The sequence below is a fragment of the Danio rerio genome, chromosome 21 (assembly GCF_052040795.2).
Source record: "Danio rerio strain M-AB ecotype USA chromosome 21, GRCz13ab, whole genome shotgun sequence".
Taxonomy (NCBI): domain Eukaryota; kingdom Metazoa; phylum Chordata; class Actinopteri; order Cypriniformes; family Danionidae; genus Danio; species Danio rerio.
In genome coordinates this window covers 3455001-3468137 of record NC_141041.1, presented here as the reverse complement: position 1 = coordinate 3468137, position 13137 = coordinate 3455001, and the positions used below count along the sequence as shown (strand labels likewise).

Here is a 13137-nt window from a genome sequence, read left to right as displayed (position 1 = left end):
TGTTTGTAGCGAAATAAACAACACCAAACTGTACAATATATCACTTTAAACTAATAAAAATGTTCGTAAAAAGTCACTTTTCAAGATTAAAAGTTGTTTTGACTTCCACAGTATTTCTTCCCCCCACGACTCGAACATGCGAGAGAATAAATGATAAGGTTAGTTAAGAGGATAAGTAATGCGAACACACATAACTCCTGCTATATTGCACAAGTTTAAAGATTATATTCCAGATATCTGTATAAAGTGTAATGAGGTAAAAGGGACACTATATCACTGGATATGGGAATGTGTGAAAATGAAACCCTTTTGGCAAGGTGTTATTGAAATAATTGACCAAATTTTATCAAAGAAAGAGATTCATAAACATGTGAGGTCAGACTCATAAATGTGTGTATTTTACAAGCTAAACGTATTATTGCTCTTAACTGGAAAAATAAAAATGAACCTAGAATAGGAAAGTGGATTAAAGAAATGGCATTGCATATGTCAATGGAAAAGATCAGGTACATTGTCAAAAAGAAACCAAATTTGTTTGAAGATATCTGGAGACCTTTTAATAACTTCCTGAAGTACAATGTATTAAATGTTGGCAGTCTACTACAACAAGAACAAGCTTAGGAATATGGGAAGTATCATGGTCTAAACCAGGGGTCGGCAACCCAAAATGTTGAAAGAGCCATATTGGACCAAAAAAAACAAAAAACAAATATGTTTGGAGCCGCAAAAAATGTAAAGCCTTATATAAGCCAAACACATGCTGTATGTATCTATAGTAGCTATATTAGCCTACTATAAAAATGACTAAGTTGGCTACAAATACATAATGAGCCTTCATGATTAAATAGCCAGTGAAATCAGGTGGTTGGTGTTGATTTCGTTGTCATTTAAACACTTCAGCACAGCCTCTGGTCTTTCAGTGATATTAATTTGATCATTTCTTCTTGCGGCCCATCAGAGTTCACATACCTGCATAAAAGCGCGTTGAATATCGGTCACATCACAGGCAATTGAGTATGCTGACAGTGAATTAATGTCCTTGGTTTGCTGATCGGTGATGTTACCTGCCATTTTAATAGCCCTTTCCTTCACTGTCTTAGCGGAGAGAGGTATATCTTTAATTTTTTGTATTATCATGGTTTTGTTTTTGAAGTCTGCAAATAGGTGTTTTAATATGCTGATGAATGACTCCTTCATGTAGTCACCATCTGTGAATGGTTTTCCATGCTTTATTTTCTCCCGGTTTGTTTACAACAGCCACCTGCCCGGCATCCCGCCCTGCTGATAGAAACCTGTGTCGCAGGCTATGACGCAAATCTTCGTTGACAGAAATGTTGAAATTAAATATTAATTCTACACACTTTTACAGCATTTGAAAACGTTAAAAATGTTTGTCCTCCTATAGATGTCATATTAAAACAAAAATATATACTAACCTTCCCCATCTTTTTGAACATTTTTGAAAAAGCTCCAGGGAGCCACAAGGACAGCGCTAAAGAGCCACATGCGGCTCTAGAGCCGCAGGTTGCTGACCCCTGGTCTAAACAGACTTAGGAAACACTCTCTACCTGATTTAAACATCCCTCTTTTTCTTAATTTTTTAAGTATATATATTTATTTATTTATTTTATTTTATTTTATTTTTAAGGGAATGTGTTGTTGGGAGGGAGAATGGGGGGTAAAACGTTTGCTGTGTCTTCATGATTATTATTCTGTAATTGTGTAATCTGTTGTGATATGCAAATTGAAAAAAGTAATAAATATTTTGTACAAAAGAGGATAAGTAGAGGAAGAACCACACCCAACAAAATGATAATAAATCTTTAAGTTTGTTTAAAAGTCATGAAAATATGAGTTAGTTATTGTGCTCTTTTGTTGTTTTAGACTAGATCTGACACCAAATTGAAAGTGTAAGTATATAAATGGCTCAGAATTTATGAGCTATTTAAAACCAGACCTGGAGATACCGGTATTACAGGTGTTTCCACAAGTAGTCGAACCCTAATGCTTCCATAAATCTCATGTCTGTGAGGCAAGTATTTGCTGAGATTCCAGTGTGCTTGTTGTAAAAGACATATGTCTGGACCGAGCCCCATCCCCGGAGAATCATCAGTCTTTAGCGATAGATGACTGGCTCCTTTATCAGAAGGCGGGCTTCCTTTTAATACAGCATCTACGTTGACTGGTACATTTTTCCCTATTCAAAACTATACACACAACGCACTGTGTATTATATAGGGCTGCGCAATATATAGTTTCAACAAAGTGCGCATGTGCGATACTCAGGATTATATTTGACCAAGAGGAAACAGTTCAGAACACATTAGATTTGTGGAGTTATTACAGATTTTATTCATAATTCAGTGAAGGATTAAGCATTAAAATAAAGCTAAGTTATTTTAGAGCCAAGCATTAATTTAAATTATTTTAAAGTTAAGCATTAAGCAGTTGTTAAAGCTAAGCATTAAGAGAAGTTAAGTTATTTTAAAGATAAGCTTTAAGTTAAAACTAAGCATTAAGAAGTTAAGTCATTTTAAAGTTAAGCATTAAGGTATTTCAAAGTTAAGCGTTAAGTTATTTTAAAGTAAGGCATTAAGTTAAAACTAAGCATTAAACGGCACCTAGGTCACCCCTTTTTTCAGATTTAATATAAGTCTTTTGCGTCTCTAGAATGTCTATATAAAGTTTCAGATCAAAATACCCATCAGATTTTTCATTATACCTTTTACAAGATGCTGTTTTATACTGATTTCCAGCAGGGGATGGTTTTGTCGTACTGCGCCTTTAAGACGAGTCTTTCCCGCCTACTGTTTCTACGTGCCTTCCCGCGTGCTTTAATCTCCTCCCTCGGCTGTGTCAGACAACAGACAGGAAGAAGGTCTCACGTAGCGTTTGTGAGAAATACTACAGTAAGAACTAATCTTTACTAATCAGTATTGTGAAGTTTCATTGATGAGTCACACACAATATCGTTACAAAGTTCACGCGCGTACACACACACAGAGATACACACGCACACCGCAGCTGACACACATACACATGCGCAGGCAGACAGACAGAGCCCGCTTAGCTTAGCACTGTTTGTGCTCTCAAATGTGTCAGGATACAGGCTAACCTCCAGTGCTGTATGGATATTTGTTATGTTAATGTACAAAATAAACCTGATTTAACTTCCACAAACCGGGATTGAAGCGTCTTCTTTTATAATTGTTCTGACACGCGGCTGTGCTGATGAAGTAAAGCTGAAGTAAATCGCTGTAGTTAATTACACACATGCTCTGTTTTAAAACACTTTAAACATGTGAAACTTACTCTTAATCACATTTGATGATGATTCCTGATCCTAGCGAACAGAACAGACCTTTTATTCCCGGTTGCTTTGCGTATGTCTGTCTGGTCTTAGTTTAGTTTAGTTTAGTTTATTTATATAGCACATTTTTTACAACACAACGTTGCCCAAAGTGCTGAACACAATCAATACTAAACATGAAATCTACATCACATAAATAACAATTAAAACATAAGGCAAACCCCTCAACATTAAAAAGGCTCAAATACTAAGGAACAAAGATGGTGTTTCAAACGCTTTTTAAAAACAGGCAGAGTTGGAGCATGTCTGATGTGGGGCGGAAGCCCGTTCCAGAGTTTTGGGGCGACAACAGCAAAAGCCCGATCCCCACTTCGCTTACACCGGGACCTTGGTACAGATAGAATAAATTCATCAGAAGACCTCAGTGACCTACCAGGATTGTATACGTGTAGCAGGTCTGATAAGTATGATGGTGCCAGATTGTTTAAGGATTTAAAAACAAAGATTAATAGTTTAAAATCAATTCTTGACCTAACAGGCAGCCAGCCCAGAGAGGAAAGAACTGGGGATATGTGCTCAAACTTGCGAGTCCCTGTCATGTGTTGTTGACATATACACGTGACTACCAGAACATGTTAATGCGCGCAGCTGTCAATTAATTCAGTGGGCGGGTGAACCGCACTCCTACTTGAAGTTGTGGTCGGTCTGAAAACCGCTCTAATTGGTCCACCGTTTTTATGTTGTTAAATTGAAAAAAAAGGACTGGGTGTGTTTATATCACCCCAATATGATGATCTATACACTATACTTACACATATGTTTGTCCAAACAGCTTGAAAAGTAGATTTTTCACCATAGGTGCCCTTTAAGAAGTTAAGTAATTTTAAAGTTAAGCATTAAGGTATTTTAAAGTTAAGCATTAAGGTATTTTAAAGTTAAGCATTAAGAGAAGTTAAAACTAAGTATTAATTTAAGTTATTTTAAAGCTAAATATAAGTTGAGTTTAAGCTAAGCATCAAGTAAAGCTAAGCATTAAGATCAGTTAATTTACAGCTAAGCTTTAGGACAGTTTAAAGCTAAGCAAATAAGTTATTTTACGCTAAGCATTAAGATAAGTTAAAGCTAACCCTTAAGTTAAGTTAAAGCTAAGCATTAAGTTAAGCTAAAGCTAAGCATTCAGGAACGAAATATTTTACCATAAGTAACTTTCATAATTATTTTATTGAAATATTTATACAGCAAAGACTTTTTGTTCCTCGATGCTATTTGACTACTCTGAAAACCAAAAAGCCCTACTTATTTCACTTTTATCTTTGATTAATTGGATTTATCCATGTCTGTAATGTGTTTATTCCATTTTATGAATGATAAACTCTCCTACAGAATCATCCCAATCAATTTAAATGAATCCACTTTTTCCAAATGGTACTTTTCAAGTCATCTGTTGACGTTGACTATATCTCAAGATTGATCTCAGAAAAAACAAAGTAGTTACTCAAAAACAAAGCCTTAGTCCGCTACAGTGCTGTGGTTTCTCAGTTTCTCAGTGTTGTGCAGTATTGTTTTCAGCTGACCTCACCTTACAGACGCGAGCGATCCTGGGAATCAGCAGTTTGCCGAAAAACTCGTACTCCACAGACACCTCCGTGAAGAAGTAATAAATCTTGTCGTCGTCTCCATCGGGACTGTCCTGTCCTTCTCGGATGACGTCCGCAAAGACGAAACTGGGCTCTGAACAGCAAAAACACAAGCTCAATTAAACCATTTCTATGAGATTATAGTTTTTAAATAATTTATTAAACATTTTCTACATTTTACAAACATAAACAACAACCATCAAGAACAGAGATGGAAAGGAAAAACACAAAAATAATAAGAGAGAATGATTATAGTTTTTATGAATGTTGTTAAAACAGCCATATATGAGTTATTGTAGAGAGTTCTGTTATGCTTTAAACCAAAACTTTAATCAAACAGTTTTGAATAATAAAAGACATCAACTATAAATTATACTGTTTGTATATGAATTAAGACAGTGGTCCCCAACCCCCGTGCCGCGGACCGGTACCGGTCCGTGGATCAATCAGTACCGGGCCGCACAAGAATTAATTATCTTTAAGTTGGCAGATAAAGTAGCTGCATTTAAAGCTGAACTGAATTTGTGGGGACAGCACATGAACAGAGGCATATTGAACATGTTTCAAACATTAGCAGGGATTTTGTGTGAGACTGAGCCTGCGCCCTCACTCACCAAGCTGGTGCACGATCATCAGTATTCGCTGTTAAAGGAGTTTGAGCGCTACTTCCCAACCTCAAATGACCCACAAACGGCCAAGAAATGGATACGTGAGCCATTTGTCAACAAACCAGCTGAATCCAGCATGTCCGTGCAAGAAGAAGACCAACTGCTGGAGATCGCAAATGACGGCGGCCTTAAAACAGTGTTCGAGACAACAACTCTGAGAACCCTGTTGCCATTTCCAACATCCTATCTGTGAGAAGAGGGGTTTTCTGCAGTGACAGCCACCAAAGCAAGGCAAAGGAGTAGACTGGACACAAGCAACACACTTCGGGTGTCAATTGTCTGCTATTACCCCCAGATGGGACAATCTCGTTGCAAAGAAACAAGCTCAGGGCTCCCACTGATTTAGCGTTACGGACAGTTTTTGTTGTTATGATATGTTATACTGTTGAAGCAATGTGTTAATAAAGTTATTACTTCCTAATGTTATTATAGCATTGTAATGTTGGAGCAATGTGCTAATAAAGTTCCATATGAGTACACAGTGGATTCACGTTTATTATTATTATTTCAACCCCCCGGTCCGCAATAAAATTGTCAAGCGTTGACCGGTCAACAGTTAGAAAAAGGTTGGGGACCACTGTATTAAGGCACCTTTTGTCTTAAAATTATTAACTTGAATATTCCCGCTATATCCATTTTTACTGTCTCCACTGCCTTAACAATATATTCAGCCTAAATTATGATGAAATATTAATCATGATTTTCATCATTTTAGTTTGTTTACTCTAACTGTGCGTTCACGCCGTAGGCGGCAAAATCGTTAAAGTTTGCTCTGGCCGTCCTGGCGACAACGATGTCTGTCTTTACAGCTCCGCCGACAACAAGCATCAAAAATCGCTCGTATTTAAAGGGGCCATATCGGCATATGACCAAATCACTTACATTCCTGCATAAAAGCATGCTGTGTAACGTGAAAATGTTGTTGTGCTTTATTAAATTCATTTGACTATGCAGGGCTCAACAATAAGGACTGCCCGATGGCCCGGGGCCAGTGTGAGAGATGCTTGGGACAGTAGACAGGATCATTACTGGCCCGATTGGGGAGAGGGTGCTCACTGCAGAGCCATTTGAGGAGAGCTGAGCTCCAGCGAGAGGGAGCTTAAGCTTGAGCTCCACCTTTTTTGCACTTCTTCTACGAGTGATGTCACTGGGGGTAGGGTTAGGGGTGGGGTTGGTGTACGCATTAAAACAGCTTACAGGAAGAGGAGCAACAGCTCATGCTCCACCTCGCTGGAGCTCAGCTCTCCTCAAATGGCTCTGCAGCGAGCACCACTTGCGATTGGGGCCATCTTTTTGTTAAATAATTTCGAACTGAAATAAAATACCTTCACATTTTCCATACTGCTCTTTTTGTTAACACATAATTTTGCTCATTATACATATATTGATATTTTAAAAGTTTTATTTAAATAATTTTTAACATTTAAATAATTCTAGGCATTATTTTTGACACATTATTTAAAATATGTGGCTAAAAAATAGCGTTTAAATTGTATTTTTTCTTTGGTGGGGCCAGTGGAAACTTTGGCCGGGCAAGTAAAAATCTAAACCATTGGCCCGATCGGACCAGTAGAAAAAATCCTTTGCGTTGAACCCTGCTATGGGAGATCAAGTTGTTGCATGGGCTGTGGCTTTGCTCCACTTATTCATTCATTCATTCATTCATTTTCTTTTCGGCTTAGCCCCTTTATTAATCCGGGGTCGCCACAGCGGAATGAACCGCCAACTTATCCAACACATTTTTTATACAGCTGATGCCCTTCCAGCCGCAACCCATCACTAGGAAATCCCCTTATTCAGTATGTGTCCATATGTCTGAAATATTCTGAAGCAGCAATGTTTTTTTACCATCATCATAGTTAACATGAGATTCCTACTTTGTTAATAAAAAATATAAATAACTTTAATGCACATCAGTAACTCACCTGTAACTTTTTAAATATGTTCCTGTAAGAAAACATTGTTAACAACTGGAAATCTGGTGACCATAATATTCAAACCCTTGGGTACAACTGTGGTCGGAACCAAAGTTCACGGGACTGTGCTGTCTGGAATCCTCTCAAGTGGTGGACTTCAACATTCTAGTGTCATGAGAAATTGAGCCCCCCTGACAAATGGGTTCGCCTAGGACCCTGGGTGATCCTATTGGTTCACTGGAGTTGTAATAGGTATAGTTTGCAGCGCCTGATTAATATTTACATACAGTTAAAGTCAGAATTAGGTGAGGCAGTGGCGCAGTAGGTAGTGCTGTCGCCTCACAGCAAAAAGGTCTCTGGGTCGAACCTCGGCTCAGTTGGCGTTTCTGTGTGGAGTTTGCATTTTCTCCCTGCCTTCGCGTGGGTTTCCTCCGGGTGCTCCGGTTTCCCCCACAGTCCAAAGACATGCGGTACAGGTGAACTGGGTAGGCTACATTGTCCGTAGTGTATGAGTGTGTGTGTGAATGTGTGTGTGGATGTTTCCCAGAGATGGGTTGCGGCTGGAAGGGCATCCGCTGCGTAAAAAACTTGCTGGATAAGTTGGCGGTTCATTCCGCTGTGGCGACCCCCGATTAATAAAAGGACTAAGCCGAAAAGAAAATGAATGAATGAAGTCAGAATTATTAGCCCCCCTGTTTGATTTTTTTCCCCAATTTCTGTTTAACAGAGAGCTGATTTGTTCAACACATTTCTAAACATGATATATTTATTAACTCATTTCAAATAACTGATTTATTTTATCTTTATCATGATGACAGCACATAATATTTTATTGACTATTTTTCAAGACACTTCTATACAGCTTAAAGTGACATTTAAAGGCTTAACTAGGTTAATTAGGTTAACTAGGCAGGTTAGTGTAAAAAGGCAAATTATTGTATTGGTTTGTTCTGTAGACTATCGAAAAAAAAAAATTTTAAAGGGGCTAATAATATTGACTTTAAAACGGTTCATAAAAAATTAAAAACTGCTTTTATTCTAGCCGAAATAAAACAAATAAGACTTTCTCCAGAAGAAAAAATATTATCAGATATATTGTGAAAATTCTTTGCTCTGTTTAACATCATTTGGGAAATATTTTTTTTAAATTCAAAGGGGGGCTAATAATTCTGACTTCAACTGTATATATATACATACATAGCACACAGATTAACATTTGTCTTGATACACCAGGTAAGAGGGTGTGTGCCAATCCATGTATTTTTGGTTTAATTAAGTCATTGCAGATTAGATAGAATGTCATTGGCGTTGAAGACTAATTTTTCATATATTTTGTTTATTACAGTAGATTGGAGGGGATTTGTTGTCAACATTAGTAAGACTATTTGGTTTTGTTCGGTTCTTTTCTTTAGCACCACCCAATATTTCGTTGTTTATTGTCTTCAACATAGTATATTGTAAATATCTCACTCACTGATTCACCCTCACTTTTTGTAAATTAATCACCATCATTTTGTTCACTAATTCTTGTTGTCTGTCCTTACTTTGTAACACAATTTACTTTTGAGTTCAGCCAAAAAACAATTCCTCAGTCAAATGTGCAACCCCACTCCCCTGGACAAAAAGGGGTTGTAAAAACATACAGTTGAAGTCAGAATTATTAGCCCCCCTAAATTATTAGCACCCCTGTTTATTTTTTTTCCCCAATTTCTGTTTAATGGAGGGAAGATTGTTTCAGCACATTTCTAAGCATAATAGTTTTAAAAACGTATTTCTAATAACTGATTTATTTTATCTTTGCTATGATGACAGTAAATAATATTATACTTGATATTTTTCAAGACACTTCTATACAGCTTAAAGAGACATTTAAAGGCTTAACTAGGTAAATTAGGTTAACTAGGCAGGTTAGGATAATTAGGCAAGTTATTGTATAACGATGGTTTATTCTGTAGACTATTGGGGAAAAAAATGAACTTAAAGGGGCTAATAATTTTGTCCCAAAAATGGGTTTTAAAAAATTAATAACTGCTTTCATTCTAGCCAAAATAAAACAAGTAAGACTTTATCCAGAAGACAAAATATTATCAGACATACTGTGAAAATTTCCTTGCTCTATTAAACATAATTTTGGTAATATTTAAAAGAGAAAAAAAATCAAAAGGGGGCTAATAATTCTGACTTCAACTGTGTATTCGAGCCCTTATCCAGAGGTAATGCACGACTCCGATCGAGTCTGAAACCATGAGATCGGCCATAAAGATATTCTTGTTTATCAATATCACATGTTTAAAGCTGTCTACTGTGTGTGTGTAAACATTACCGTTGAGCCAGGATGTTGAGTACTCAGTTCTCAGTAAACTCTGAGACGGAGACGATCTGGAGATGATCGGTTCACTGCCCAGAAAGTTATAAGCAGTTCCTGAGTACAACTCGCCATCTGAAAAACAAACACAGATAAAAACATTAGATTCTGGGGAATTTTAATACTTTTAAAATATATATTTTATATAAGTGTTGTTTAACAAAAGTAAAGTTTTAACTTCTCTTCTCCATCTACACATCATCTCTAGGACCAGTCATCCAGAGACATGGATTCTCCTACCACTGCTATGCTGATGATACCCAGCTATACCTCTCTTTTCATCCTGATGATCCCTCGGTTCCAGCTCGTATCTCAGCCTGCCTGTTGGATATTTCACACTGGATGAAAGATCATCATCTTCAGCTGAACCTCGCAAAAACGGAAATGCTTGTAGTTTCTGCCAACCCGACTCTACACCATAACTTTTCAATCCAGATGGATGGGGCAACCATTACTGCATCCAAAATGGTGAAAAGCCTTGGAGTAACGATTGATGACCAACTAAACTTCTCTGACCACATTTCTAGAACTGCTCGATCATGCAGATTCGCACTCTATAACATCAGAAAGATCCGACCCTTCTTATCTGAACATGCGGCTCAACTCCTTGTTCAAGCTCTTGTTCTCTCCAAACTGGATTACTGCAACTCTCTACTAGCTGGGCTTCCAGCTAACTCTATCAAGCCTCTTCAACTGCTCCAGAATGCAGCAGCACGAGTTGTCTTCAATGAACCTAAACGAGCACATGTCACTCCACTGCTCATCCGTTTGCACTGGCTGCCAGTTGCTGCTCGCATCAAATTCAAAACTCTGATGTTTGCATACAAAGTGACTTCTGGCCTAGCACCTTCTTATCTGCTCTCACTTCTGCAGATCTATGTGCCCTCCAGAAACTTGCGTTCTGTGAATGAACGTCGCCTCGTGGTTCCATCCCAAAGAGGAAAAAAAATCACTTTCGCGAACGCTCACGCTCAATCTGCCCAGTTGGTGGAATGAACTCCCTAACTGCATCAGAACAGCAGAGTCACTCACTATTTTCAAGAAACGACTAAAAACTCAACTATTTAGTCTCCACTTCACTTCCTAATCTGCAATTGCCTATTTGAATATCACACTAACTGTACAAAAAAAAAAAAAAAAAAAAAAAATTACTAACACTTCCCTTCTTAGACTTTACAGACCTGAAACTTGCCTTTAGTACTTATTCATTGTTGCTCTTATAGTTGTGTAAATTGCTTCCTTGTCCTCATTTGTAAGTCGCTTTGGATAAAAGCGTCTGCTAAATGACTAAATGTAAATGTAATGTAAACTGATTTAAAAACTAAATAATTTAGTTTTTGACATCATAACAGTGGATAAAGTTATTTTGCAAGACACTAGTGTTCAGCTTAAAGTGACATTTAAAGGCTTAACTAGGATAATTAGGGTAAAGTTAGGGTAATTAGCCAAGTCATTGTATAACAGTGGTTTGTTCTGTAGACAATCTGAGAAAAATATTGCTTAAAGGGGCTAATAATTTTGACCTTAAAATGGTTTTATAAATTAAAAACTGCTTTCATTCTAGCTGAAATAAAACAAACAAGACTTTCTCCAGAAGAACAAATATAATAGGAAATACTGTGAAAAATTCCTGAATCTGTTCAACATCATTTAGAAAATATTGGAAAGGAAAAGAAAAAAAGATTACAGGAAGGAGAATAACTTTGACTTCTACTGTATATGAGGTCTAACAAAACATGAAGAGATGTGGTTTACACAAGAGGTCACGACGGTTAACTTACCAACCATCACAGTGGTGAAGCTTTGAGACGGATCATAGGAACATTTCCCTCTTCCGTCCTCTGCTTTCTCGAGCAGCCGGAAATCTTGCAGAGACTAAAGAAAGAGACATACACAGGGGAAGAGATGAAGACTCAGGAGGATGTATGTTTAAGCAAAATAACAACACACAGATTGCAGTGTCACGTGATCATGCTGTCTGTCTGTCTGTCTGTCTGTCTGTCTGTCTGTCTGTCTGTCTGTCTGTCTGTCTGTCTGTCTGTCTTACTGTCTGTCTGTCTGTCTGTCTGTCTGTCTGTCTGTCTGTCTGTATGTCTGTCTGTCTGTCTGTCTGTTTTACTGTCTGTCTGTCTGTCTGTCTTACTGTCTGTCTGTCTGTCTGTCTGTCTTACTGTCTGTCTGTCTGTCTGTCTGTCTGTCTGTCTTACTGTCTGTCTGTCTGTCTGTCTGTCTGTCTTACTGTCTGTCTGTCTGTCTGTCTGTCTGTCTGTCTGTCTGTCTGTCTGTCTGTCTTACTGTCTGTCTGTCTGTCTGTCTGTCTGTCTGTCTGTCTGTATGTCTGTCTGTCTGTCTGTCTGTCTGTTTTACTGTCTGTCTGTCTGTCTGTCTTACTGTCTGTCTGTCTGTCTGTCTGTCTTACTGTCTGTCTGTCTGTCTGTCTGTCTGTCTGTCTTACTGTCTGTCTGTCTGTCTGTCTGTCTGTCTGTCTGTCTGTCTGTCTGTCTGTCTTACTGTCTGTCTGTCTGTCTGTCTGTCTGTCTGTCTGTCTTTATGGCGACTGAAAGAGCAAACTATTGTATTCAAATATAGGAACAGAGACATTGTTATTTGAATTTCTGGGAAGTTACGAGGAATACAATGACAAGGTAAAATGTCACAGAGATTGAAATGGATCATGCTTTTGTTAAAAACAATTAAGCAGAAGAATAAAGTTCCCCAAAAATAACTAACATCAAACTAAAAATGCAGCACTAAGTACAAATTTTACTACAACACTAAATACAATTTTTGGATGTTTACTATAAATGTACCACATCATGTTGCACTGCTTTCTTCAACCTAAAACAGACCTCTTTAGCACAATATTAAACCCTAAATACCTCCTTTTCACAATATTCACCTTTAATACCTCTATTGCACAATATCCTGCACAACATTGTTCAGTCTGATGTCAAAGTACTTGTATAACCCCTCTGTGTATAGTTAAGTATATGTTTATAGTATAGTATATAGTATAGTATATGTTTGTTAAACGTAGGTTTTTCAAATAGCTCCTATGTCCAGTGTTGTGTTTGTATTTATGATTTAGGTAGCACCGTTGTCCTGTGAGACATGATATTTAGTTCCTCTGTATGTCCACACATGTAGCGGTATGACAACAAAGCCTGACTTGACATGAAATACCAGTAAAAAGTGTATCGCCTTAAAAATTAACGTACGGTTAAGTTTATAAATGACTAAT

The 13137-nt window shown here is 37.5% G+C and overlaps 1 protein-coding gene and 1 long non-coding RNA gene across 17 annotated transcripts in view; both read right to left on the bottom strand.

The window, feature by feature from the left end:
* The window catches only part of LOC147838686 (uncharacterized), a 1589207-nt gene that overhangs the window by 211064 nt on the left and 1365006 nt on the right, over nucleotides 1–13137 (bottom strand). The window lies entirely within an intron of this gene.
* sema4d (sema domain, immunoglobulin domain (Ig), transmembrane domain (TM) and short cytoplasmic domain, (semaphorin) 4D) overlaps nucleotides 1–13137 on the bottom strand; it is a 147627-nt gene that overhangs the window by 33798 nt on the left and 100692 nt on the right. For all 16 annotated transcript variants that reach the window (XR_015519778.1, XR_015519777.1, XR_015519776.1 and 13 more), the window contains 3 exons: nucleotides 11678–11771; nucleotides 9855–9971; nucleotides 4890–5041 (listed from right to left, as the gene is read on the bottom strand). Coding sequence is in view for 12 of the 16 variants with exons in the window: in XM_087300486.1 (XP_087156612.1) it covers nucleotides 4890–5041; nucleotides 9855–9971; nucleotides 11678–11771 (363 nt within the window). In the remaining 4 variants the exon portion in view is untranslated. The remainder of the gene's footprint in view (nucleotides 1–4889; nucleotides 5042–9854; nucleotides 9972–11677; nucleotides 11772–13137) is intronic.